The sequence below is a fragment of the Notolabrus celidotus genome, chromosome 11 (genome assembly GCF_009762535.1).
Source record: "Notolabrus celidotus isolate fNotCel1 chromosome 11, fNotCel1.pri, whole genome shotgun sequence".
NCBI lineage: Eukaryota > Metazoa > Chordata > Actinopteri > Labriformes > Labridae > Notolabrus > Notolabrus celidotus.
Window position 1 is genome coordinate 17,723,414 of NC_048282.1, and position 25,592 is coordinate 17,749,005.

The 25,592-nt window shown below is 41.3% G+C and overlaps 1 protein-coding gene across 2 annotated transcripts in view; it reads right to left on the reverse strand.

The window, feature by feature from the left end:
• Positions 1-25,230, reverse strand: part of cpne5a (copine Va) — an 83,208-nt gene extending 57,978 nt beyond the window's left edge. Inside the window, exons 1-7 of one of the 2 annotated variants that reach the window (XM_034696720.1) lie at positions 24,734-25,230; positions 12,372-12,412; positions 11,104-11,150; positions 5,342-5,445; positions 4,176-4,215; positions 3,263-3,277; positions 3,021-3,097 (exon numbers count right to left, since the gene is read on the reverse strand). In XM_034696720.1, coding sequence (XP_034552611.1) covers positions 3,021-3,097; positions 3,263-3,277; positions 4,176-4,215; positions 5,342-5,445; positions 11,104-11,150; positions 12,372-12,412; positions 24,734-24,843 — 434 coding nt within the window. In that variant the 5' untranslated portion in view covers positions 24,844-25,230. The remainder of the gene's footprint in view (positions 1-3,020; positions 3,098-3,262; positions 3,278-4,175; positions 4,216-5,341; positions 5,446-11,103; positions 11,151-12,371; positions 12,413-24,733) is intronic. The other variant, XM_034696721.1, reaches the window with a different exon arrangement.
• Positions 25,231-25,592: the final 362 nt, after the last annotated feature.

Consider the following 25,592-nt stretch of genomic DNA (forward strand, 5'->3'; position numbering starts at 1 on the left):
CATACATCTCATTTGAACAGTTATTTTTCCCAAGAAACACGTCAGTGGAAATTTGCTCTGACAAGAGGGCCAGAAAATTAAATTTGTCCCTGTGTTCATATGGCATAGGAATTCAGGAAGCATTGAGGTAAATGATTTAGCCAAGTATAAGTAGCAGATTGTATTTCTGTTATTATGAAAATAAAAAGTGTGTAAGAGCATGTGTGTATGTATGTGGATGCGTTATTCATTACAATGTGGGTATAAGGAATCCCACAACATGACAAATACCCCAAAATTCAGTCCTCATAAAGTCAACTTTTCATATTGGTATAGTTTTAAGACTAACCTCTACTGAGAAATACTGTTGCTGTGGCAATGTGTTAATTGATCGACACCCAGTATGTTTGATTGAAAGTATCTGTAAGGTATTCTTAGTCCCTTACATCCTTTTGTTTTCAGTGACTATTCTTATTTTTATGTAGACCAAGCACAAGATAGCAGAAGATGGGTATCTTGGCTTGTTGTAATGAATAACTCAGCAGTGGCTTGAAGCATGAGAGGGAATAAATGTGTTGACTTCTGAGTTTTTAACAAAAACGTTGGTCCTGTAGCTGAAAACAAGTGTAATGAAATACTTCAATGCCTGTGTCTGGTGTCAGTGTAACCCATCGTGTGTCTCCTAGTGATTTTTGCGCTGTATAAGAAAATCCTGATAGAAAACCTAGCCTTAAAAAATGAGTGGCAAGATAGTCTCAAGAGGCACAGATGAAAGCAATGACACAGATTCCTTGAAACAGAGATCAATAAAACAACACAATTAGACTTGTACAGACAGTTAACCAAATGCCTGTCCAAAGAGGTGTGTTTCTAACAGCTTTTTAAAAGCAGCTTTTTGATTCTGTAGAGTGTAAGGATGTGGGCAGATCATTCCACAGCTTTGGGGCTACAACCTGGAAGTCTCTGTCACAACAGGTTTTTAAGTGAGTGTGGGGAACTGTTGGTAAATGCAAGGTTTCAGATCTGAGGGAACAGGTTGGCTGGTGAGGGTGAAGTAGTTCAACTAAATAATCTGGGGCCTGACCATGTACCATTATAGATTCTAGAGGCAACTTGAGATCCTGTATACTCGTGTTTTCTCTTTTGAAGAGATGCCGTTGAACATGATCAAAGACAATAAAATGTTCTCTTAAATAGACTTGACAAAGCTAACAATCTGCTGTACTCTTATTGTTTGTAATTTGCTCACAGGTTAAAGCTAAGTATTAGACACAATGTGGAGCACAAATCTGTGCACATTTTGATATCTGTGGCTCACCAGCACAAGTAGGGTGAAATAATGAAACAACAAAAATTGGCCATTAGGTAGAGGTTGGAGTGCATTGGTTATTTATTAGTTAAGGGTTTAGTGGGCGTGTAGTGATTATAGTTAATGTGAGACAATGTACCCTCACAACAATGGCATTACATTTGTGTGTGCTTGTGTGTTTGCTGAATGGAGGAAAAGCTAAAGGCAGGCAGAACACAAGAGGGAGAAAGAGGTTTGGGAGAAGAACAAAAACAGAAACACAACAAGGAAAAAAGGGGGTCAAGCTAGAAAAAAAAAGGATCTGGTAGATGGAAGGAGGGAGAGTAAATGGGAGATGAAGTGCAGGAAATAGGGAGAGGGGTGCTGATGTGCTTCTTTAGCTGGTCATTGGATGCAGTGTGCCCCGGGAAGACTTGTTTAAGCATAACTAACAGATTTCCTCAGTCTCTGCTGGAGCTGTTCTTTAAAGCTCCGGTGCAGGGAGACACCGTCAGTGTTGGGGTGCATGATGTGGAAATGGAGCACAGAGCCATTAAACAAAATCTGAGCTATCGTCTATCACAGGAGGGGTGAGAAACTCCATTACCCATGGATACAGTTTAGCTTTTCTGAAAGACAGGGGTGAACTAAACTGCTCTTTTAACTGAATGTCCTCAGGAACAGAGAATAAGAAGAAACCTCTATTTTTCCTGTGTGTCTGAATACTGGGAAAATTTAGCAGCAACACATACAAATATGTTCATAATTGCTCTTTTCTAAACCTAATGAACTGTTTTCTGTCAGTCCAGCTCTAACATGGTCATCACCCTCTACAGCTGCAGCTAAATTGGGTGTTGCATCAGAGTAGACTCTCAGTGGGGATGAAGGTGCCCTGCTGAAGCTGTAGAATCAATACTTTGGTCCATCATGTCTGGGGGCTCCTGAGCCTCCTGCTGTCTGTGATGTGCAGAGTAAAGCCTAGTTTACAGCACAATGTCTCTTGATCCTGCTCATCCTCTTATTCAGCACTGAAGGGCAACGAGCTCTGTAATCCACAGCCACCAGTCCCTGACAGGGTTCATGGTCGACACCAAAGCCCTGTTGTTCACACAAGCCCCCCACTGCTGGGGCTAACTCCGCCTTGTACTTCACAAAATCTGCACTTCACAGTCTTACACAAACAAACACAAGCTTCATAGTTTGTCAAAAAAACCTCCCTTGTCCTCGCCGAAAGACACACATAACTCAAAGGGATATGAACAGGTCTCTGGGTGCCAGCAGCTTCAGGGCTTCATATTTCCCAATTTACGTCAAGGCGGAGCTGATAGTGCCATGTGTCCCATGCTGACTCAAACCCACTCTCCGTGCAAGATCGCCTCCCTAATGACTGTAATTGTGTTGAGGAAGCCCCTGGTCGTGTTCAATTACCCATCCCCATCCAAGCACGCGGGTCTAATCTTGCAGTGTAATGTAGGATACAGATGGCTCTAGAAGGCAGACATATCCATCATCACCTCATCTTTGCTAGGACGTGTGAAATCTTGCAGGAGAAACGTCACATTTGAATGAGCTGAGAGGCGGCACTAAGTTTTCATTATCTGATACTATCTGAAAATTTGTGTTTGCATAGTTAGAACTGCTCTATTTGTCTTCCTAAGAGGCTAAGTGGAGAAAGGCCTCCCTCTACCTCTGAATGGCTTTTCTCCTTGCCAGTAAAATGATAAGAAAATGAACAAAGTCAATGAAAACTCACCCTAGAGGTTTCTCCAGGCGACTAGCAGGTGAGCCTACAATCTCGCCCAGAGTGCAGTAGACCTGTCCCAGGAAGTCCTGCCACAGGGGGGAGCATAAGTTGGGATATAGAGATGAATGTTGGGGCAAAGATGGGGCGTTCCAGTGGATCACAGGGGGGTAACAAGGAGAGTTGGTAAGAAGTGCAGTAATGCTATGTAAATAGTACAGTTATAAATAAGGACATCTGAGGCAGACACGTACGTTAAAGTCGGTTGGCTTCCAGGGTGGAGAAGGAGGAAGAGGAAGAGAGAGATACCAGGCAGCAGCAGTGACACAACAGAGCATATCATGGAACAGAAGGCACACGACTCAAATACCAGACTGTCATCAACACAGTGCAAGAAAGAAGAGCAAAAGTAGATATGTGAAAGAGCAGTTAGACAGAATGGTAACAGGAAAGGGTGAAGAGTCACAGAGTCTCAGAGGGGGGATAGAAAAGGAGAGCAAACAAGCACAAAAAAAAGGAAAGGAATGTAGAAGAAAGAGTTTCACAGTTTCCAAAGCATGCTGCACAATGCAGAAACACAACAATAAAAGCTTCAGAGTGACAGAAGAATTACTGATGATGAAAATGTGGTAGTATGCAAACCAAGCACTGCAAATAATGTCTCCATGTGTCTGCATATTGTGTATGGTACTGCTAACCTCAATGTTTATTCGACAATAAAGAGCTGTCTTCCTCTAAAAATGAGCCATTTAAGTAACTGTGCACTTCTCTGAAAAATGCCTCCTGTCTTGCAAATGACCATTACAAACTGCAAACAGCTTTAGAGAGCATACGGGGAAATGTGTTGAGAGGCTTTGATAATGATGTGCAATGCTTCATTTCTCATCTAATTTAAAAGGTAAGAAGGAGATGCGAGATGGAAATGAAGCTCTGATTATTTCAGCTCTGGAGGAATAAAATACCTCATTTACAAAGCCAAGCAGTTGTATTTTAAACAACAACGGACAAGTATAATTTATTCATTTCATTTGAGCATTTAGATGCCATTAATGTTGGTTTGCATACAACCTTTATGTTGGAGGCATGCACTTGTAACAATTTAAATGAATTGTATGAGAAAATGTGATGTTGAACTCAAAAAGTTACGATAAAAGGTTCTTTACTTACATGCTTTGCAAGATCTGGACTTTTCGAGTCAATGTCATATCTGAAATCACAAAGAAACCACAAGTCAGCGGGTTAAAGACATGACGAAATGATTGTATGGTCTTATTATTACAGAAGCTCATAAAGAGATACACAGCTGCTGCGTTGACATGCTCTGCCTGTCAATCACACACCTGGGTCGTTGTGGAGGGAAAAAGGAAAGACCAGTAAAGAAAAAAAAAGTGTAAGCAATAATGACGGTTAATTAAGGAACTCATTCTACAGTTTACTAATGTAATTTCCATCCTTTGCCACAGGGATCAAGTTGAAACCATCAACCAAAGCGGGGAAACTCTGAAGCGCCTGCCTGTCAAACTCAATGTAAAAGTAATTAAACCTCAGAATGCCCTGGCTCCCACCTCCGTAATAAAGAAGAGATGTAAATGAGTAAGACTAATTGTGAGGGGATGCACTTCCTCTGCTGCTGTTCCAGTGTTGTATTATAGTAATACGCCAAATGAATTCATTAAGTGTCGAGAAATCCTCAGAGACTTGCAGCTCTGAGAAAGCTAGTCCACTAGAGACCGCATGCTTGAAGGGAGACGAATAAAGGGGCAAGTTTTTTGGAAGCATATCTGTTCTCCCTGAGGAAACAGGGAAGAGTGTGGAGAAAATGATCCCCACACTGTTCTCTGAGATCTCAAAAATGAAGCTGCACCTTCCTGACCCTCTCACTAGTCTGGCCTTTTCAAGAGAAGGAAGACAGTAATGTGTGATAGAAGAGGAGGACAAGAGGTCTTTGTGCGTTTTTATGGGACTTGGTTCTTCAGACATTTGCTCTGCTTAGCAGCAGGGAGATTAAAGATAAAACTTTATATGAAATATTTATCACCCTTATACCAATCTCCCTTCCACAAATGACTATTGAGCGACTACGGCAATGAATAATTCCTCAGGAGAGAGCCGAGCTGGTGATGAGGGAGAGAGTAGAGAAGAAAGGTGAGAGAAAATGAGAGACAGGAAAGAAGCAGGGGGGGTGAAAAGATAGATGAGGAGAGTGAGTGTGCATGAGGGAGAAGATTTAAATTTTTGTGAAGGGAACAAAGAGAAGAAATGGAGGATAGGGTTGAGGGAGGGTGAATGTGGTGTGTGTGTACTCAGAGAACCAGATCAAATGGATAACTCACACGTCAAAGCGCAGGTTCTGCTTCTCCTCAAAGAAGTAGTCCAGGATGTACTTCCTGACAAAGTCTGGGTTTAGCGTGTTGTCTATCACTTCTGTTCTCCCAAACTAGATCAGCACCAAGAGAGAGAGAGAGAGAAAAATCAGATGAGGAAGATGTGAGTGCAGAGCACTGAGACAGCACATCATGCAGTCACACAGAAACTACATCTACTGCTCTATTACCTCAACCCACCCCCTCCATCTCCCCCCGGCAACTGTGTGAACTCACGACTTTGGATAAGCTCAGATTTGATTAACAGGAGTCAGTGATCACAGTGTCAGCTCTTCTTCTGCACTTTTTTCTGGTGCCGGGGTTGAGCAAGCCAGAGGAAAGCAGTTTATTGAGTCCAATTACACTAATTTAATTAATACCACATTTACGCCACAGTTGCTCTCTGAGCCACTTCAAAACAAGAGGCTGAGGGTGTGGAGAAGGAGCGGAAAAGGCAAAGAAAACTATTAGCTCTCACATTTTTCTTTAGAGAAAGGAACTGTCACAACTGATGGGAAGATGGCGAGCTATCTCCTGTTCCCTGGTGTTAAGAGGAAAATGGGAAACTGCCAGTACAGACACTAAAAAGTGATTTATCAGTGTTATAGAGTGAGCCCCTGTGATGAGATGATGTGCTGATAAACAAATCAACAGACACAGAAAGTGTTGCAGCCCCCAGCACAAGCACAGGCACGTTAATTGTATCCAAAATGAATAATTCAAAGTCAGAGCAGTGATGCTGAGCTGCATTAATAAAGGATCTGCAGTGGAAAGGGTTACCATAAACTGACACAGGGAATTAATAATAGCAGTGTGAGGGCTTAATGAGGAGATGAAACAGCAGGATTACAGGCTCACACCTTTGTGATTACATCAGGTGGGGGTAAGACTCAAAGCGGGGCATTACAGTAGAGCTGCTTAGAGTTGTGTTTAAACCCAAGGACACCGAGGACTAATGTACATACAGCTGAGCGCGACTCTATGTTACATGTGATAGTCTGGGAAGGTTTTGCTGGAGTGTAACCTTACATTCGACATAAAAGTGTGTCTAAGCCCATAAAAGTTTAACTGCTGCGTAGCTCTTCCTTCTTCATCCACGTCAGAAAGTGTGTTAGCTGCCTTCTAGCATATGCAAAGGAGATGAAAGCTCCACGGAGCGGGCAGGAGTCTATTTCAATGACACAAGCTGGATGTGGCAGCAGGAGGGGAGTGATGGCTTATTCAATTTGGTCTCAGACCAAACTAAACAAAGGAAGAATCAGTACAAGAGCAAAGAACAGCCACCCGAGGAAATAACAGATCTCCCAATGCACACATTACTCCTACCTAGGCAAGTACACTGTCAGCCTGCAAAGCCAAAGATGCAAAGAACCACAATTAACTGTCACCCATCCCAAAAAGAGACCCTGTTGTGATTGATCTCAGCGTATCTCACCTTGTAGTGTGCACTTCTTCCCCTCCAATAACCCTAACTAAAATATATTGGGAGTGTCAATGTCAGAAAACTCATCCTGGTTAAAAAGATGAACGTCTAGAAGTTTGACTGGAAGAGGGGAGGTAGGAGAGTTCTGAATTTAAAGAGGTTATATTGTGTCAGACGCTCAGTAAAGTGAAAGCAGTAGAATGAGGAAAACCTGTCATGCAGTGGCAGTAATACATGAAGAAAGAGTTTAAGATTATGACTTTATACTGCGTGTATGACAGACTGACAGCAGCCACACTTTAACATATTCAACAAGAGGGCACCAGTCAGAGTCTGAAGAGGAGCTGATGAAGGCATCTACCTAGAATCAAAACCCAGTTTATCTATGAGCATTTGATGTATAAGCTGTCGGTAGGGAGAGTTTGTCCAACTGAAGATTAACTGAATTACAGACGGTTGGTGGAGCAGTGAAAGGTGATCCCATCAACCATTCCCAGTCTCTGAGGAACAAGAAATCCCAACATGACAGAGGGGCAAAAGAGGCGCTTAGCTTTATCAATACTGCACAGCTTGACTCTGCAGCTCACAAAACCAGCTGTCAACTGCACCGGAAACACAGGCCTGTATCTCTTTCAAGAAGATACATTCAAGCTGCACCCACAGTGTGTCAGCTCGAGGTGGGGCAGTGTAAGCAGAGGTGACAGGTGTAGGAGGCTCAACCTGCCAGTGAAGCGCACTTAATGCTTGTCAACATATGAATTTTCATCTGTGTGCTACTCTCTGGCTCTAGTAAAGGAATTAAACTGTGTTGCTGCTGCCACAGAAGTAGGATCTGTGTTGAGTAAAGGCCAGCTGACCTCTCCTAGAAGATGCATGAGTAGAAATAACAAGCTGGGATCAAGCTCAAGTTGTACTTTCTTTGAGTGATTACCACTGCAAGAAAGACAAGCAATAAAACACTCAGCACAGTCACTTAATCAGAAATCCAATGAACAATTGATCAAACATCCAACAGATTCATTATTAAGTCAATCACTAGTGCTAATTACCTCTGGTGGGAGATATGTGAACAATTCATTGTGCAGTCCAGTTAGTAGATATGGCAATCACAGATACATAACAAGTAACCGCAATGCAAACAGACATGACCAAAGAAACATGGTTTCAAAAACAACACATAATTCTCAATATTTATTTCAAGGCTCTACGTTTATGTGCAATATTGTTCTTCAGTCTTTGTGAAGACAAGTTTCTCAAAGTTTTAAACTCTCTAGAGAGTGAGTATACGGTTTGCAAGCAGGACATGTTGATTTGTCCTAAATTCTTCATATGAGAACATATTTACAGAAATACACTACAGTTTTACTGTCACTGGCCACGGTTACATGATGTTTTTTTAATTCTGAATTAATTATTCAGAATTAAATAATTCGGAATTAAAGTTTTCTCCTTCGTGTTTACATGGAAATAGTCATTCCGAATTGAGGTTTACATGGAAAACACGTCTTCGTCTTTATTCAATTCCGTTTAAGGTCTGGGGGTTGGAAAGGGTTCTGATTGGACAGGGGCGGGCGTGACGTATTTACGTTTACCGGAAGAAAACAGACTCCAGTTCCTGCTTCTTTCATTTTTGGTTACAACATGGAAGACCACACAGTAAGTACAATTTTCGCTTTGATTTTGATTATAGTTTTGAATAAGCAGCTCGACACAAACATACTGCTTCACTTTCGTCAGCTTAGGAGGAGAAGAGAGATAGAGGACCGGAGAAGGAAGGCGGAAAACCGTACTGTGGAGAATCAAAGCCGGTTAGTGCAACAGCTGCTCTACCTCAGCCTGGAATATGTGCCCGCCAGCGCGGAATATATATACGCGTCATCGCGACAGGACAAGGGAACGAGCATACGCAGAATGACCGGAATTTATTTAAAGCGGAATGAACGTATAGATGATCGAGGAATTATTCAATTCAGATTCAAAATCAGAATAAACCAGCCACTTAATTCATATTTAAGTTTAATTTGGAATGGTCATTTTCATTCGGAATTAGGTGTTTACATGGTCATTTTTAATCTTTTTAAAGAGGATTTAATTTTTATTCTGAATTAAAGAGGAATTAAAAGTCTCATGTAAACGTAGCCACTGAACAGCTGACAGGTAGCAAGAAGAGATTTTAGGATGTTACTGCTCTGGGCCAAGAATTAGTCTGACAAATAACCCCAATAAAGCTCTGACTTCTTGATTTTACTCTTTGGTTTAATTGAGGAAAAAAATATGAAACATGTTGCATCAGCAGAGGAGCTTTAGGCGGTTAGGAAGGGCACGCCCCACAGTGCGCCTACAAGCAGACATAAAGAGAGAGAGAACTGTGACACAAAAGTTTCTGCCTTGTCATATGTATGGATATTGTCTTGATATGCTAGTTTTACCCAACAAAGTTTGCACTTGATTACCTCTTTGTTTTATCTTTTCAAAGAAGGGCCACACAGAACTCTTTGACGGCTTTTCTCAGTTTTAAATATTAATGCGCTGCGCCCACTTTACCAGCAACATGTACTAATGCTTTTTTCTTCAAGTGACATTTAATGGCACTTAGCAAATGACTTTCAGATGTGCTACAGCCACTGTCTTGTGGTTTGACTGGATTACAACCAGGGACCAGTAAAAACAATTGAAAACATTTACCTTAGTGTTAGTTCAGGCAGTCCACAAAGTCAGCCAGCATTACACACATCTAATTGGCAAATGATAAATTAGGCATTCTATTTAAGCTGCCTTAGCATGCCTTTTCTTGCTGCTTACCCTGCAAACTGCTTTGCAACCCACTTCCAACCCAGCACCTCCTCCTCCTTGCTGTGCCTGATTTTACCAAAGACATAGGTATTGTCACTGATGCCTGCTCTGTTTGGTACCCTTGGCTGTCTTTGCTGCTGCTGCTCTCCCTGCAAATGACAAAGAGGGGAGGTGTGCTCTCCCTACCTCAGGCTTTGCCATTCCTAGTAGGTATGTGGAAAGACAGGGAGCTCCAAGACCAGAGCCATACCACTCAATATAACTTATTGAATGATATTAGTACATTCTTTTAATGAGAGAAATATTTTAAGACTAGAAAAAAAGTAACATTAACTATTTGATTGTTTTAATACATTAACATTTGAATATTTGAAAACCATGACCCATCCCTAGCTGATGGGCTAACACTTGATCTGTTAATACTGACGGCTATCTGTTTCAGGTTTTATGCTAAGCTAAGCATCGTCTGGCTTTGAATGCATTATACACGTAAGTAGTATTGTTTTACTCTTTGAGTGTCAAGAAAAAGCATACATTTGTCTTACAAAAATGATGGTACTTTAACTTTGGACTTGTTTTTAGGTTTGAGTTTTGAGCAGGCTGTGGTGAGGAAACACAATATACCAGTGACGGTCCTCAAAAGTACAGCAGGTCACTGTGTGTATGTGTGTTGCTTTACCATTTAAAAGTAAGATTTATCTTTCCTCATTCATTTTTTAAATTCATGTAATCTACCTGTGTTGTGAGGCTGAAACCTTCACGTTAAACTGTCCTCTCTTCTAAGATTATGATCGTAGCCTTTGCATCGTGGAGGCGGAGAGTGGAGAGTGTTTTTCAATTTCTTAATCTGATGTGTCACACCACGGAGTGCCAGCATGACACCCAGGTCTCTGAGGAGTCAATAAACAGAGCATTCCTATTAAACCCCACAGGATTTGAGAGTGAAAAACTATCAGTCTTCTTGTTAGGCAGCATGTATGAAAAGTATTGATCGTGTTGTTTATTTCTGACTCTTCTCGCTTCAATCTTTGACTCCGCGCTTAAGAAGAAGCTCTATCAAAAGGGGAATTAATTTTTCAGTTAAGGACTCATCTTAAATATTTAATGTAACATTTTTCTGTATGTCCATCTATTGAGAGTACAGGGGTACAATAGTAATCCCAGAGGACCTCTTTGGCTTGCCACAATCTCCGCCTTTCTCTATTTGACCTCGCTCTCTGGCCTAATTAAAGCCGAGTTGTCAACAGCCAGAGGGGACTGTGTCACATAGGCAAATCTTTATCGATACAAGTAGTTGTCACCTTAATCAGCCCATCAGTCACACTGAACACAGTGCTGGACAGCGTATGGATATTCACAGGGTCAATCAATGTCAATGATTAGCCCTCACAGCATTTACCTTGAGATGGAGAAGGAGGGGTTAGGGATGTTGGGGTTTAAACATAGTATGAGCTGTCATGATGAGGAGACAGACTGATGGAGTTTTGTTGACAGAATTACGGCTGTGATCACTTACCTCTCTCCATTGTTTACACTCCACACCCTGCGTGTACAACACCACCACTGAGAAGAGACGAGAGAGACGAGGAACACATTGTTACTGAACCATCTCAATCAAGAATCCTGCTTCTGAATTCTGTTTGTTTTGTTCCTTCTTTGCTGACATTTATCATTAATTATCCTCCCTGCCTTGACAGCAGAGTGAAAGTCTTGCTACATGATGCCGCATTAAATTCTGGGCATGATGTCCACATGAAATAACAAAGCTTTAAAGCAAGATTGAGGATTCATAGAGCACTATTTAAGCCATGCAATCAAAACACAATTTCTTGACCGTGAGATTCTCCTGATTCCTTTTTGATTTTAAATGAAGCTGAGGCGGGAGAACGGCAGGACGTGACCTGTCATATATCCTGAGCTTCATCTTCAGGGGAATACAAAACAGTGCCAGTGTGATATTTTCCCAGTAGCTTATTTACACAAAGGGCTTGAACCTCCTCCCTATTATGTTAAAAGTCTCCTCCTGCCTCTATTCTTCAGGGAGTATCAAAGAAAATGCCTTTATGGAGATACCCAATGTGTCTCACCAAATGACACCTATTGGTATTCAAAGGCTGGTGTGTACACCTTGCACGCATTAAGGAACTTTCTGTAGCTCTCAGGGAGGAAATGTTGTCACATTACTGTGCAAATGATATGCAGTTATTGAAGGAACAATTTAAAAAAGCAGAGTAAACTGAATCAAAGCTAAGCTCAGCAAAAGTTAAAAGGGCCTGTGTACACTAACAGTGTTTTCTGCATTGGCAGCACCTATTTTCAAGACAAACCCAGTGCAGTTCATACTATTTTTTGTTGCTGAACTCACTGTGCTCTTCGTCAACAACAAAGGAAGTGGTCTGTACGAAGAAGAAACTAAAAGCATCCCTTTTTTCAAGGGAATAATTTTGAGGTCAGCTGTAACTACTTATGCCACAACACGATTTTTCATGAAAAAAAATGTTTTCTTTGTAAAATTCTATTGAATAAAAACCAAAGAGAGCATTTTGAAAGAGGCTCAACTGTCTCCACTTAGGGCAGCAGAAGTGCTGCGGACATCTTTGGTAACTTAGCAACTGTAAGTGCTGTTGAGAAGCACTTTGAAATTGAAGTCGTGGGTGCTGCGAGAGCAAAATACGCCCATACTGGACATAGGCCCTAAAGCTTCACCATGGAGAAGAGGTGTCCATGAACTGTATTATAAACCACAAAAGCTAAATTAGCATCATATAAAAACTGAGAACTCACATGGATCAGATTTGGAGAAAGTGTCTCGGTCCAAGAGGTTCCTATAACAGAAGAGAACAGTTGTACGTCAGTATCAAGAGAGTAGAATGTTTTTCTAAAGGCAGAATACATTTCACTTGAAATTAGTGCTGTGTAACGGTCGGGAAGCCTCTTTCTATTTCATACATATGTAGAAGCTTCATTTCAGAATAGGCCATACAAAGAGCTAAAAGATAATGGCATGGTAATCCGCAAACATAGAACTTTAAATGAACCACAGTGTCCTTGAGTTTTGTTTCCAATGTGCAGTAAAGTCAGCACAGTGGAGTTCAATGAAAGGACGAAGAGGACCTCGAGGCAGAGGCACCCATGAAAGTAAAGGCACCATCCCAAACTTTCCCTCACTGAGGCTGCATATTTCTTTACCCTTATCATATTCAGTAAGAGTAAATGTTGCATTTTTATCATACCAGTAAAAGAAAAAAAAAAGGCATTCAATACATGCACATGATAGATCTTCAAAATGAGTGTCTCAGCACAGTTCAGGTTGAAACAGCAAAAAAACGTCCCCCTCAAAATGAAACACTCATCACCTCAGCCTACACCCTGGTTTTTCACCAAATTTAATTACATTTGTTGATTTTTTTTAGATTCATAGATACTGCTGGAAAATAAATTGGAGAAATAAAAAGCTCAACCACAAAGAAGAACATCTTTTTGTTGATGTCATTAAGAGATAATTCCATTACCGGGCAAATATTCACACTGTCAGCTGCGAGCCAAAAAACACTATCATGTTAGTGTTTGCAAGGGCGATTTTGTTATTTCATGTCTCATTCATTTTCATGCTTTTTGCTCTGCAGCAGCTTTGGAAAAGTGGTAGTATTAAAAACAGAGACACAATGAAGAAACTGACACAAATTCAGAATCAATCTTTTCATTTTCCATTTAAGCATTTTTCTACAATGACTCTTCATGCCAATCTGTGCACTATCTTTGTGTCATTTGTGAGTCCCACACTTTGGAATTGCAGCTCAGATCAGGATTTCCCACTTCCCTTGTATTGTTTGCGAGCTCACTGACTCTGACTAACTGTTAAAAGTTAGTGTGGATTATTACTGAGGATGTTACTCAGGCTCATTTTCAATTAGAAAGCTAGAAATGACCACACTCATTTGCAAAAAAACCAATAATGCAATCAACTGGTTGTCTTATCTCTAACTCTGATACATATGATTATAAATGTTTACGTTGAATGAACTTTCTGGTGTTTTAATGTGTGACTACAGCATCAGCATTTGTAATACTGGATGGAAGATTAGAGTTCTCTTAATATGTGGATGACAACACACTGGAAACTGTGACATTTAACACATCGAGCTCTATCACAGCTTAGCAGTGCTGCAGAATGAGGAGGTGAGGAGTCATGTTGTTTGACTCTGTCCTCAGGGCAAAAAGCAACAAGCCACAACACGGAGCACATACACTATGAGTCTACCACTCACAACAATGTGTTTCTCAATACATAAAACAGGTTCATATTTAGCCAGGGGCTTGGTGAGATACAAATCTCATGTAGCATCCTGGTGTCACTGCAAAGGGTGTTACATACAGTATGTGCATACATCAGATCCCCATGAGTACACATGTCAAGATAATTAGACTAGGTCCCATTCAGCCCCCCTCAGTTTGAACCAGTCAAAGAAATCAGGCAACTATTGCATATCAGGAGACTTACAATCCTCCAAACCTTAAAATAAGCGCAGCATTGCTCACTGTGGAGGGGCTATCCAGTTCTCTCTCTCTCTCTCTCTGATCTTCATCAAACACCTTTTCAAGCAGCACAGCGCTCTGATTGGCCCATTGACTCATTCTAGACGCAATCAGCATTAATATTCATTCAAACATTATTTTTAGCCATTCCAAGCTTGATTCGGTGTGTTTTTCCTGGGAAATGGATACATTTCTGATTTCTCTGACAACTCGATGCCTTGAGTATCTCTTTCTGTCGCTGTACGGGATCCACAAAAAAACAAGATATAACCTTTAAAACAAAAGTTTGTGCATACATCAATCCCTCCATTCAACATTTCAGATGAGAGACTTTTTCCAGATGGTTGCAATGATCTCATTTGCATATCAGTATGGTGCTAAAGCCTATAAATATGTCTATATCCTGCTTCCTGATAGTGAGCAGAATCGATAAATAACCAGCTTGCAGTTCAGAACAATCCCTGTCCCTTTAGGGCACCTCAGGATTTCAATGAATATAGATGAGATTTCAGGGCTGAATCAAAGCAACGGGGCATCATTCATGTACGCGTAATATGGCATTCCTGGACACAAAATCCTCTGTCACAGACACATATGGGAGGGGGGGTTATAGATGTAGCTTTGTTGGGTGTTAGCCTTAGGCTGACCTGACAACAGTTGACACATTGCCTGTGTGATTATCAGTGGAGATAACAAACTCATCCATGACTAACTGCCTCTTTGTATTCACCTTTTACTGTTTGGCATCTATTATCCTCTGACAATTAGCTTGTCCATCACCTAATCCCATTTCTCAGCCCAGAAGAGAGAGTGCAGCACAAAAAAGACTCACTGTTTCTCTTTTGTTTCAGTGTTACTCCAAAAAAGAAGCCTTCATTTGATTTGCTGAAACTCACTTTGGTTCTTTCACTCTTACTCTATTCCAAGGAGAATGGATATAGATGTTAGGTATGCACATTATACTGTATGTCTGATAAAATATGGGCTGATTAGGATGGGAATTTCATCAGGTTAAAACAACTGAAATGTTGCTTTCATTTACTTGGTAACAAGCTTACAATTTCAAACAGAAGGTGGCAATATGTGATTTACTATTACATACAGAACAAAGGAACAAGCGCAGACGCAACAAGCTGACGAAAGAGCAAAGATTGCGTCTCCAGTGTAGATGTTTTCACTGTATCAGAGGAGGACAGGACACACGTATGCAGATTGTAAAATATGTGCAGCAAGTATTCCAAGAGGTTTACCACAATGAATCTCTTAAGTTACCTGAAAGTTCTTCATTGCAACAAAGATGTATTGAAGAAATACAAAACTGCAGTTGCCACAGCCAACATTTGAACAAAAAAAAAGCGAGTGCCACAATGCCGATTCAACAAACATTTGAGAAGTGTAAAATGTACCAGAAACAACCCAAGAGCTAAATTAATTTATGACAAAGTCACTTGATGACCCATACACTGTATTTCAAGTGAGAAGACCAAGGATTCTGCCTGCAAACAGCATATTTGGAACAGTATTAGTGACATCAGTTCTACTATGAACATATGGACTTGTGACATTAGTCCAGTAAGGATGATTAGTTTGAAGGCCCAGCGTCTGGATGAAAACATGAGCACACAAAAATACATTACTGCATGCACAGGAGGGGGAAAAAAGACAATTGAAGAGTCAGAACTGTTCTTTGTTTTTTAGTGTAAACAAAAGTGATTTTAGTAAGAATTGGTAGGCATAGAACATTAACATATATGCATCCCTTTTCACTCAATCTTAGCCTTTTCCCCTAAGGTGTGCATAAAGTTCCAGTTTTGGAATGTAAAAGTGTACAGTGTGTGTGTATGTGCCAGTGAACACACCACAGTGTCACAGGTTGGTTAATAACATCCCAGATAATTCCTCTGCCTTCACTCAAGTGTTGCTGCCTATTTCTAAAGTTAACTCCTTCACATGTCAAATCTCAGTGGGATAACAGAAGATCATTATCCTGGAAACTGATGCCAACTAAGTTTTATTGAAAGTAGGAAAAAAGTAATTAGAGCAAGCCACTTTCCAACCAAAGTTTCACACACTGGCCCTGTTTCATTCTCTGTCATTATGACCGTGTAATTTGAAATACTTGAAAAAAAATGGCACAAAAAAAGTATGTTTCCCTATTCCTCTTGATCTCCCACCTTCATTAAAACTGTGAATGCAATAATCTCCTCTTGTCACTGGTGCATTGCATATTCTACCACATGATGCGCACAAGTCTTGAGTGTAATACAAAACCTAAAACAAACAAAACAAGAAGTTACATTTCATTTCACTTGAGAAATCAATTAAAATATTTTAACAGCTTTCTTTTTCTGTGTAATCATCCCAAGCAAAGTAATAACTAAGAAGTTAAATCATCAGTGAATTAAGCTTGCAGTAATTGGTTGCACACTTAAATAAATAAAGCAGTACCAGGAACATCTGCACATGCTGAGTAAGTATTACCCCATCAAAGCATGTGCTCTAAATGGAAATATCTCTTGCTTTCTGAGCATGTCAAAAAAGCATTTCATTCGGCTAAAATATTGATAAATGTTTCCACTAAAGCCAAGTGTGACCAAGCCTTGACCTCTAAATGTGGCTGGCTGCCAAACTCTTATTTAAAGGAACATATTAGGAGTATCTGCAGCCACTTGGTCTGCTCCCTGGAGATATTTTAGCAGCTCCCCGGTCCATGTGGCTGATCATTAAACTTAGATTCGTGGGAATTAATTCCTGCACCCGCAGAGCCTTATTGTCAGGCAGCCCCTTAATTCTCCAGCACTTTCTTAGAGTTGTTGAAATCATAATTGGCACCTAGGAGAAATAGCATCTAATTCAGTAGGAAGGGGGTTTTTAAATAGTCTCGGAGCATGCTGGCCAATTCCAGTATGAGCTGCCACCTCATTGGTTCTTAAGAGGACACGACAAATGCAAGCTTGAAAGTCAAGTTCTCAGCTGGGTCAGAGGAAGGAAAGTCTCTGTATGACATTAGAAACAATGGGAGGCTGGGGGGAGAAAGTGAAGGGTGTTTTGAATTTTCAAGGCTACTGATTCACTTTACTTACTCCCCCTTCCTATGGCCCCTCTGTATTTTGACAGAGGGCAGACATTCACTTTCCACTCACACACCAAAGGGTCAGCAGGGCAACGTTTTGTCTAAAATACCCTTAAGCAGCTGTTCAGGGGCCAAAGAGCGAAGGAAACAAACAGGGGATATATGCTGCCGTAAAGTAGTGATGACCCTTTGCAGACTGGAAGAATCCCATTATTCACACTGAACAATTCATTTATCCTAGAGGCATTTTTTTGTAATTCATGAAAACTCTGTTAAGTATATGCATTACGGAGAGGTCATCTGATACATGCTTTCAAGAAGCAACATTACAGCAACATTAAACAAACAAATTAAGACAACTGACAAAATATGTTACCTCATTGCATGACTGAGCTCAGAGATGATAACAATCTTATAAGATCCCATCCGCTTCTCTCTACATGCAATCCTGTCCCTTTATTAGTAACATGAAGACACATCTGCTGACCTTCACTTTGATGGCACCAGGTGTCTTCTTCACATCCATCTGTTTAATTATTCAGTTTCTGTTCAACCTGGGATCTCTCCAGGTCCACAGTACCTGCAGCAGAGTACTCCCCAGGGGGCCGTCTCATGGGCACCGACAGAATCTCAGTCATAAAACTGCTCCTCTGGCAGTATAATAAATAAGAATGGAGATAGGCTTTGACTTCTTGTTTCACATCGGCTTTTGGTGTGTGACTAACATCCGACAAGGGAATAACTCCAGTGCTAATTGCTTGATGTAACAGCTCGAGGTTTGTGCAGAGAAAGGTGTTTTTTTTTCTCATGAGAAGCTGGGGGGGACGCACCCACTGATACTATACAGTATGGCCGTTATAACCCTGGCAGAGCACTTTGCACTTCACCATCTGTGAATTCACGCCAATTTCCCATCATCTCTCGATTCATGACGAACCCCATGCTGCACATATCTTTGCAGGGACACATTAACCATGTACTTCACAGACTGTAGATAGAGAGCACTTTATATTGTACACTTGGAAGGCTCAGTAGAACAATTCTAAACGTATACATACTGTGGCTTTGACATGACAATAACTGATCATTAAGCACAGATAGAAAAGGGTAAATTCATTCAAGTGCAGAGGGGAGAGAGCTGGGGAAATTTCAATGGTGGACTTCATAACAAAGCACAGAGAATAACACACTGATTGATGTTAGTGGGGGTTAGAGGAATGTATCATTAAGGGTGGAATAGAAAAATTGAGCTTTCTAATTGGTGATTGCCTCATGTTGAGTCTCAATAGGAAACAACAGATAGCAGCTAGTAGGTGGTTGTACACTGTTAAGAACTAACAGAGACCAACTTGCACTGTAAATACTCAGAAGTATGATTATCTTATAGCACACAGAAAACTTTTCACCGGACTTTTAATACTAGGGATGTGCACTTTTATTCTAAACAATAAAACATGGAATACTCTGCTACCCAGATGTAAACAAACACAGATGAGGTGACATCTCATAGGGCGACATGGCTCTGCAGCATTTTGATCTAGATACATACACATTCTCGACCAGAGTGATGCATAACCTGGTAGCTGCTGATGTTAACCACTCTCGGGAAACCAACTCAACATTGTTTACCCACAGACTTGGTGGTGTTTCTTCTTGGTAAATGTGCCATATTTGGACTATTTCTGTGTGTTTTCTTCTGTTGAAACAGATTGGAAATAAGTCGTTGGAACATCTATAATTAATAAATGTCCTACGCAGTTCACAGCCTGATGAACCCATAACACAATTAAGGGTTTAACAATTAGTCTTCCAGTCTCACGGTTAGTGACCATGCAAGATCTTCATCTGCAAAATCTCAGTCTGTGACTAAAAACTGTGACTGGTAGGCTCATTATTCTTAGAGGTAAGAGGGTATCAAGTGTTATTCTTAAAAGTCTTTTTAAAGATTGTTTAAAGTCTTCTGGTGTGTGGAAGGCATTAGTCAACTAAACATGCACATCTTGAATGGAGACAGATAACAGTGGCATTTTTAGACCTGTTTTCTAAGCTGATTGGTAAAATGCTTCTCTAAAAACATAACGCTTGCACAAGGATGAAAGTAAACCTCTTTGCACACCTTAAAGAGGGATGTTATGGATAACTAGTTTGCAAAGGCCTACAAAGGAGCCACCGCCTGGTCAATGTCGAGAATTTGTTTTCCAATATCTTCCACTTTTTCCTCTACATTGTGGTTTCCCTAATCCATTCTGGACACAAGCATTACCCCACAATCGATACAAGTACAGTAATAACACAACATGGTCTGTGTTCCAAATGTAAATCCAGCTTTTATAGGAGTAGAGAGCAGTCAGTTATTGAGCTAAAGTTTGGAACCAGACACCAAATCTGAAGTGTGAGGTTTGATGAGTTTAAAGGCAAATTCTAAAAGGTCCTGTAAACTTATTTTCACAATCAGCTTTTAAATAAGAGTGGAGTTAAGTTAGATTAGTATTGGTTATTTAACCTTGTTTATTTCTTTAGGCTCCTTTTGTTGGCTCCATAGATGTCACATGCACAATGTTACACTGCACTAGTTATCTATCATACAAAAGAAGAATGGACTGAAAACAAACTAGACTAACGGACAGCTGAGTTTACTTTCAAGAGTTAACATCTGTTTCCTTACAGTGGGAACTAATATTATTTATACTTGTACATTTTTAAACTCCACACACAGCTTGGTAGCAAAGGCAAACACAAATTCTCACCCACAGTGAAAAAATGTCCCTTTTGGCTAAAGTTTCACATATCCAATTTAATTTATCTAACAGAAACGTTTCTAATTCAGATAAGACAGTGTGCTGACAATAAGTAGTTTGTCAAGGCCCACAGCTATGACTGTCAACGAGTGAGAGACCTTCAACATACTGTATGCAACTAGTGTGAAGAGATTTTTACAGAGCAACCTGTCACGCTTTTTACAAATCTGCCACCAGCTTTCACATTTCCGAGACAAGCTGTGACATCGGGTCAAATGTCCCCCAACACATAAATCCGATAGCATACTCTGCTGACCCTCAAGGTCCTCTGAAAATAGTGACAAAGGCAGCTTGATACTTTTGAGCCCAGAGGGGACTGCTTTACTTTCTAATAGCTACACTACACTCCTTACTTTTCCTGTCTTTCCAATCAACACTTTCAGATGACACGGGCAACATGCAGAGCGTTATAATCCACCTACATGGCAGCACAACTGTGTTTCCATGGGATCCCCCTCTGCTGCCATGGATCCCAAATGAGAATATATTAATAACACCGACACCACCATGAGCCAAGTGCCTGGGATCTAAACTCATTTTCACTGTGTCAGGGGTTCATGCATAATTATCTGCTTCGTCGACCTGTGAGGCTCCGCTGCTGCAATCTTAACATCCCCAAAATTGGAGGAAATAAAAAAAGAAACTGCCTCCTCTCGGCACCCTTGTGTCTCTCAGCCTGGATTCCCAAAACAGATGCGACACATCACTCACACACATAAGCCATCCTGCAAGATAAAAGCTGCAAGCTCGCCCCAGGTCAGTCTTAACCCAGAACACGATATGAAAAGAGCTTCACGGCAGAAACACTGCAAATTGAAATTTCTCTCTCACTCCAGAGATCTTTTATGAATATTTTATGCTCTTGCACAATGAAAACTAGCCCAGTTTGAATTCTCCCAGCGCAAAACAAAAGGATGTTAAAACCTAAAAAAAAAGGGGCACAGGATTTGATTAAATAGGTAACAAAGACTGAATGACATCAAGAGCTACAACTGCTATTAACACTACAACAACAGCTGGATTAAAGCCCTCAAATAAACAATAGGTTGTTGCACAGCTTGAATCCAAATTGCTCTGCTGAAGCAATTGTTTTTGACAGATCGAGCAGTGCTGCCACACATCCTAATCGTCCTGATGATTTCATTAAGCCTCCCCCCTCGGTTGCAATGATTGCCACAGGAAGAGCTCAGATCAAGAAGCATGCCTCAAGTTTTCAGAGTGACCCGGGGGAACAGCAATCAGAGCCCTCATTCACCCAGGGATCCTCTACAGCCAGCGTTTGTCACAGGATGCTGGCAGTCATGTGACCTCTTGTGATTTTCAGCAGGTAACGAATCCCTCGGGAGCAGAGGGACCTGGTAGCTTCAGAACCCCCAGCTATGGAATGCATCGATTGGATGCAGTGCTACTCTAACCGGTCTATCACATCAGATGAATGGTTACAGCGAGCTCCGGAGGGGCACCAGATGCACTGAATTCATCCTGGTGAAACGGGGTGATGGGGGCTGATAAAGTTCCGATGTTCAAGCTGCCAGGTGGGAGGCTGATCGCAGCTGAAAAGGAGGGTGGCTCTGTCAGCTGATTTCACTTATAACAACATTCATGTGGCATGTTTTGACACCTTGCTTAGTATCTATAAATTTCAATAATGCGCTCTCTGTTGCTCTGTTATCAAGTAGCAGCAAAATAAAATCCAATCTGTGTCCTTGTACGTTCCTTTGTGGGACTACAGTGTAAATCATACTCTCACAGTGATACAGTGTAAAGATCTGGGCTCATCGTTATATCCTTTTACTTTCTTTCACTTCTTTGCTCAAGAAAGTAACTATCTAACAAATGAGATGCCAAAATGCAATCTTTCATGAGCAATAACGTCTTTTACTCTGCTCTGTTCTGATAAGATTTGTATACTTTTGTCAGGAATGTCAATTTTATCAACAATGCTCCCTCATTCTGAGGCACACACAGTTCACACTGCATTGACAAATCATTATTTACATCCTGTTCATGGATTTCTACTATGATGAACCCACGAGAAACACTGTAAACTAATCTATTCAATGATTGTACATCCCTATGTCTGTTGGGAATGGGTCATTTTTGTCAATGTGCACATTTTTTCAATCACTGAATAACAAAAGTGTTCTTCACTGTGGAAGCCCTGGTTTCCCAGAAGTCATTGAACATGGAAACTCTGAGACGGTCTGGTAAGGTGAGATATAGAAAAGGCACATTTTATAATCCAGCAGGATTCACATTTAACACTTTGTCAATAATCTAAGCACAATGTAGGAAGCCACATAACTTCTGAAATATTCATAAGAGCTGCTAAAATATTAATTAACGTGCACTCTTTATTAGTGCAGTGTAAGAGCTGGAATCATGGCCACCATGGGACCATTGGCCCTAACCCACTGAACTGTACTCACTGGCTTGCTCTGAAGAGCAGATGTCAGCATATAGAGGCCACTTGAGTTCCAAGGGACAACTTAGTGCCGAGTGTGAGTGTAGCCCTCACAGCTTACACGCACAAACTCTGAACACAGCTCACTGGCTGACCTGTGAGCAGAAAACAATCAGAGCCATAGATGGGGAACAATGTGCCATCACAGCAATATGCATTTGTTTTGATACACGGTTATCTGCTTGAGTCCCTCCAGTTTGTCAGGGAGCTCCCTGCAATATTGGCGCAGGGTTATGAGAATGCCTGTAGGGCGGCACAGCGCGATTCAGCTTCATGTGCGCTGCAACCTCAGAGCTTTCAGGCTTACCAAATCAATTACAGAGCGTTGTGGAGCTTGTGCCTGCCACAATGTAACACCAATTGTTTCTTTTTTTGCTTCTGTTGGATGCTCCAAATACACAATAGCTGATCAGTGAAAGAAATTGCTACATGCTCGGCTGTTTATTTCTGTCTATTATGTTCACAACTTTTTAGCGGTCCAGTTTTTGATCTTTGGTGCACTTCACAGAGGTCAGACATGGGCGACTGTAGCAATCTTTTCAGACAGTGTTTCAAGGTCTGTTGAGAGCAGGAATGAGTTTCTCTTTTCTATCAAACTGTGTCCTGGAGCAATTCATTGTTTGGAGAGACATTAATGACAGACCAGGGAGCTGCAGATCGACACAGCTAGAGGCATCGACACAGAGCATGGCTTAAAGTTTGAAGGTCTGATGGAAAAAAATAATAATTCTGTGTGAACAAAGGGGAAACCACATAAGTCCATCTGCTCCTCACTTCAAATGCCCCACAACTATCAAATTTACACAACAGAAACTCCATCTGTCAACCTTTTACTCATGAACCCCAGCCACAGGCACCAGGCACATTTTAGCAAAATTAATAATTGCTGTTACATAACACCAGATCTGACAATAGATCTATTTAAGGGGTAATGCTGCTCATCTTCTAACCTCGCCCACCCTCCTTGAAAAGCTGCACCATCCCTTCAACCTGTGCACGCTAAGGTTAACAAATCTGTTTTGAAATTTAGTAAATTAATCAATATTTTTAATTTGTTGTAATCACAACATGACAATGGTGAAAATGGGTTTCTTGAACAATTTCACAATTTTAAAATGGATAAAGCAATGTTTGTGAAGGATAATGACAGAGGAGTGAAGACAACAGTGGCAGCAGAGTGTTTGGTAAATAAATCTCTCTCACCTGAGGCTTTACTTTACATTCATTTTCAAATCTCTCTGGGAACTGTTGCAACAACAGTGCACACGGCAACACATCATTTGCATAGCTATGCATTAACATACATATTACACAGATGCAGCTAGGGGGTACAAGGAGCTAAACACTGTGGGTTATGGTGAAATGAAGCACAGCACAGGGAGCCCTGAAACCAAGGTTTAACACCAATTTCCATGAGACATGTTAATTAAATGTGTATCAAGTGTAATGGTCGACCTACATAAACCCCCTATACAGTATTTCACAGCTGCATACAGCAGACAGAGACTCAACCTGCATCCAGCGCAGCCCCACCCTTCCAGCTGAGGCACTTGCCATCTTCATTGTATTTGGGGAGGTTTTGGAGATGGGGACAGAGTGTCTGTTATATAATGGACAACTAGTGCGGGAGTATTTAACGGTGATAGTTTTCTCTCGTTTCTCATTCAAAGTGATGTCATTTCAGAAGCTGTCAAGCGGTAACACAGCTTCACATGTCACGCTGCCTCAGGGGGAAACCTCTCAGGCACGCCAACCAACTCCAAGACGGTCGATATCGCCTGTGGCACGCGACAAGCGAGCGTAAAACACAAACACAGCACTGTGGACCCCGTGAGACTCTCCAGCTGAGATGGGAATTTGCCGAAATAAACATCAAAGCGTAAAAAATCACAAATACAAGCACATAAATACAACTTTCGTTATTGTGGGCTGTCCTCTTCCATTTCTGTTTAAATAGTATTTTTGTATTCAGAATTCTCACAAAAAGTATCAAAAATTATAACATTTGACAAAGAGGTCTTGTTGGTGTAGGACTTTAATCGCAGAGTGGGATCTCTGCACTGGTTTTATCTGTTACATTTTCTTAATTTTTATCATTTAAAGTGTTAAACTCCCTTTCTTTCATTATCACTATAGGCGACTGTTAGGAAATGTCTCCCTTATCAAAATGTGAAGTTACACGTTACAGATTAAAGTTGCTCAACGCAATCAAAGCGCGCGAAGCTCCACAAACCGTGACGCAGAGACAGCAGCATCAGCACCGGAGTGGACTTACCTGCAAGACACGGTGATCTCCACTTTGGTCGCGGGGATACTACCACTGATAGGGTCGAAGTCACAGACCGGTGCCGTGGCCTCAACTTTGTCCATAACGTCTCCCTCCATGTGTGAAGGAGACCCGAGCCAGCTCCCCGGGCCGCGCGAGTCCCTCTGAACCTGGAGAGCCGACGATGGAGGAGAGCTGGAGCGCAGCGGGCGTGCAAGCAGGAGCTGATACGGTCCACACAAACCTCCTAAGTGCTGTCCATTGGACGGGCAACAGCATGGAAAGTTTAATGGGAGGCTGCAACAGCGGGGGAGATTGATTTGACCAAAGTGGGAATCACATGCCAGGACGCATCAGCGCCAACTCCGCTGTTTCCCTGCAAAGAATGAGCTCTTCTGCCAGAGCTGCGTTTGAAAAGTCAAAGCTGTGAACTCCACCCCTCCTGTCTGCATTCTCCCACATGTGAGGCTGCGACTGACACTCGTTGCAGATTCAAGCTATTGATCTGCGGCTGGACGGATCGTTATTCTGCTCCAAATGAGTTGTAAGAGCCTCTAACCGAAAAATAAATAAGCACCAAGGGACGTGAATATTACATATGACTGTCTTTTTGGAGAAATATGTGAACTCCGGTTGAGAAGAACCATCCGAGGGTTAGTTGCTGTTACGGATTGAAAAAGCAGCCAGATGTAAAATTACTGCCGAAAGTTGACAACACAAAAAAAGGAAGGTGAACTTTCATGTCACACGCAACGGATGAATGGTTTATTCTCTCCTAGTTATATTAGTTCCTCCAGAGCCACTGACTCCCATTACTAATTGAAAGACTGCTTGATGCTCATTCAGCATCTGGACAGCTCCTCAAACT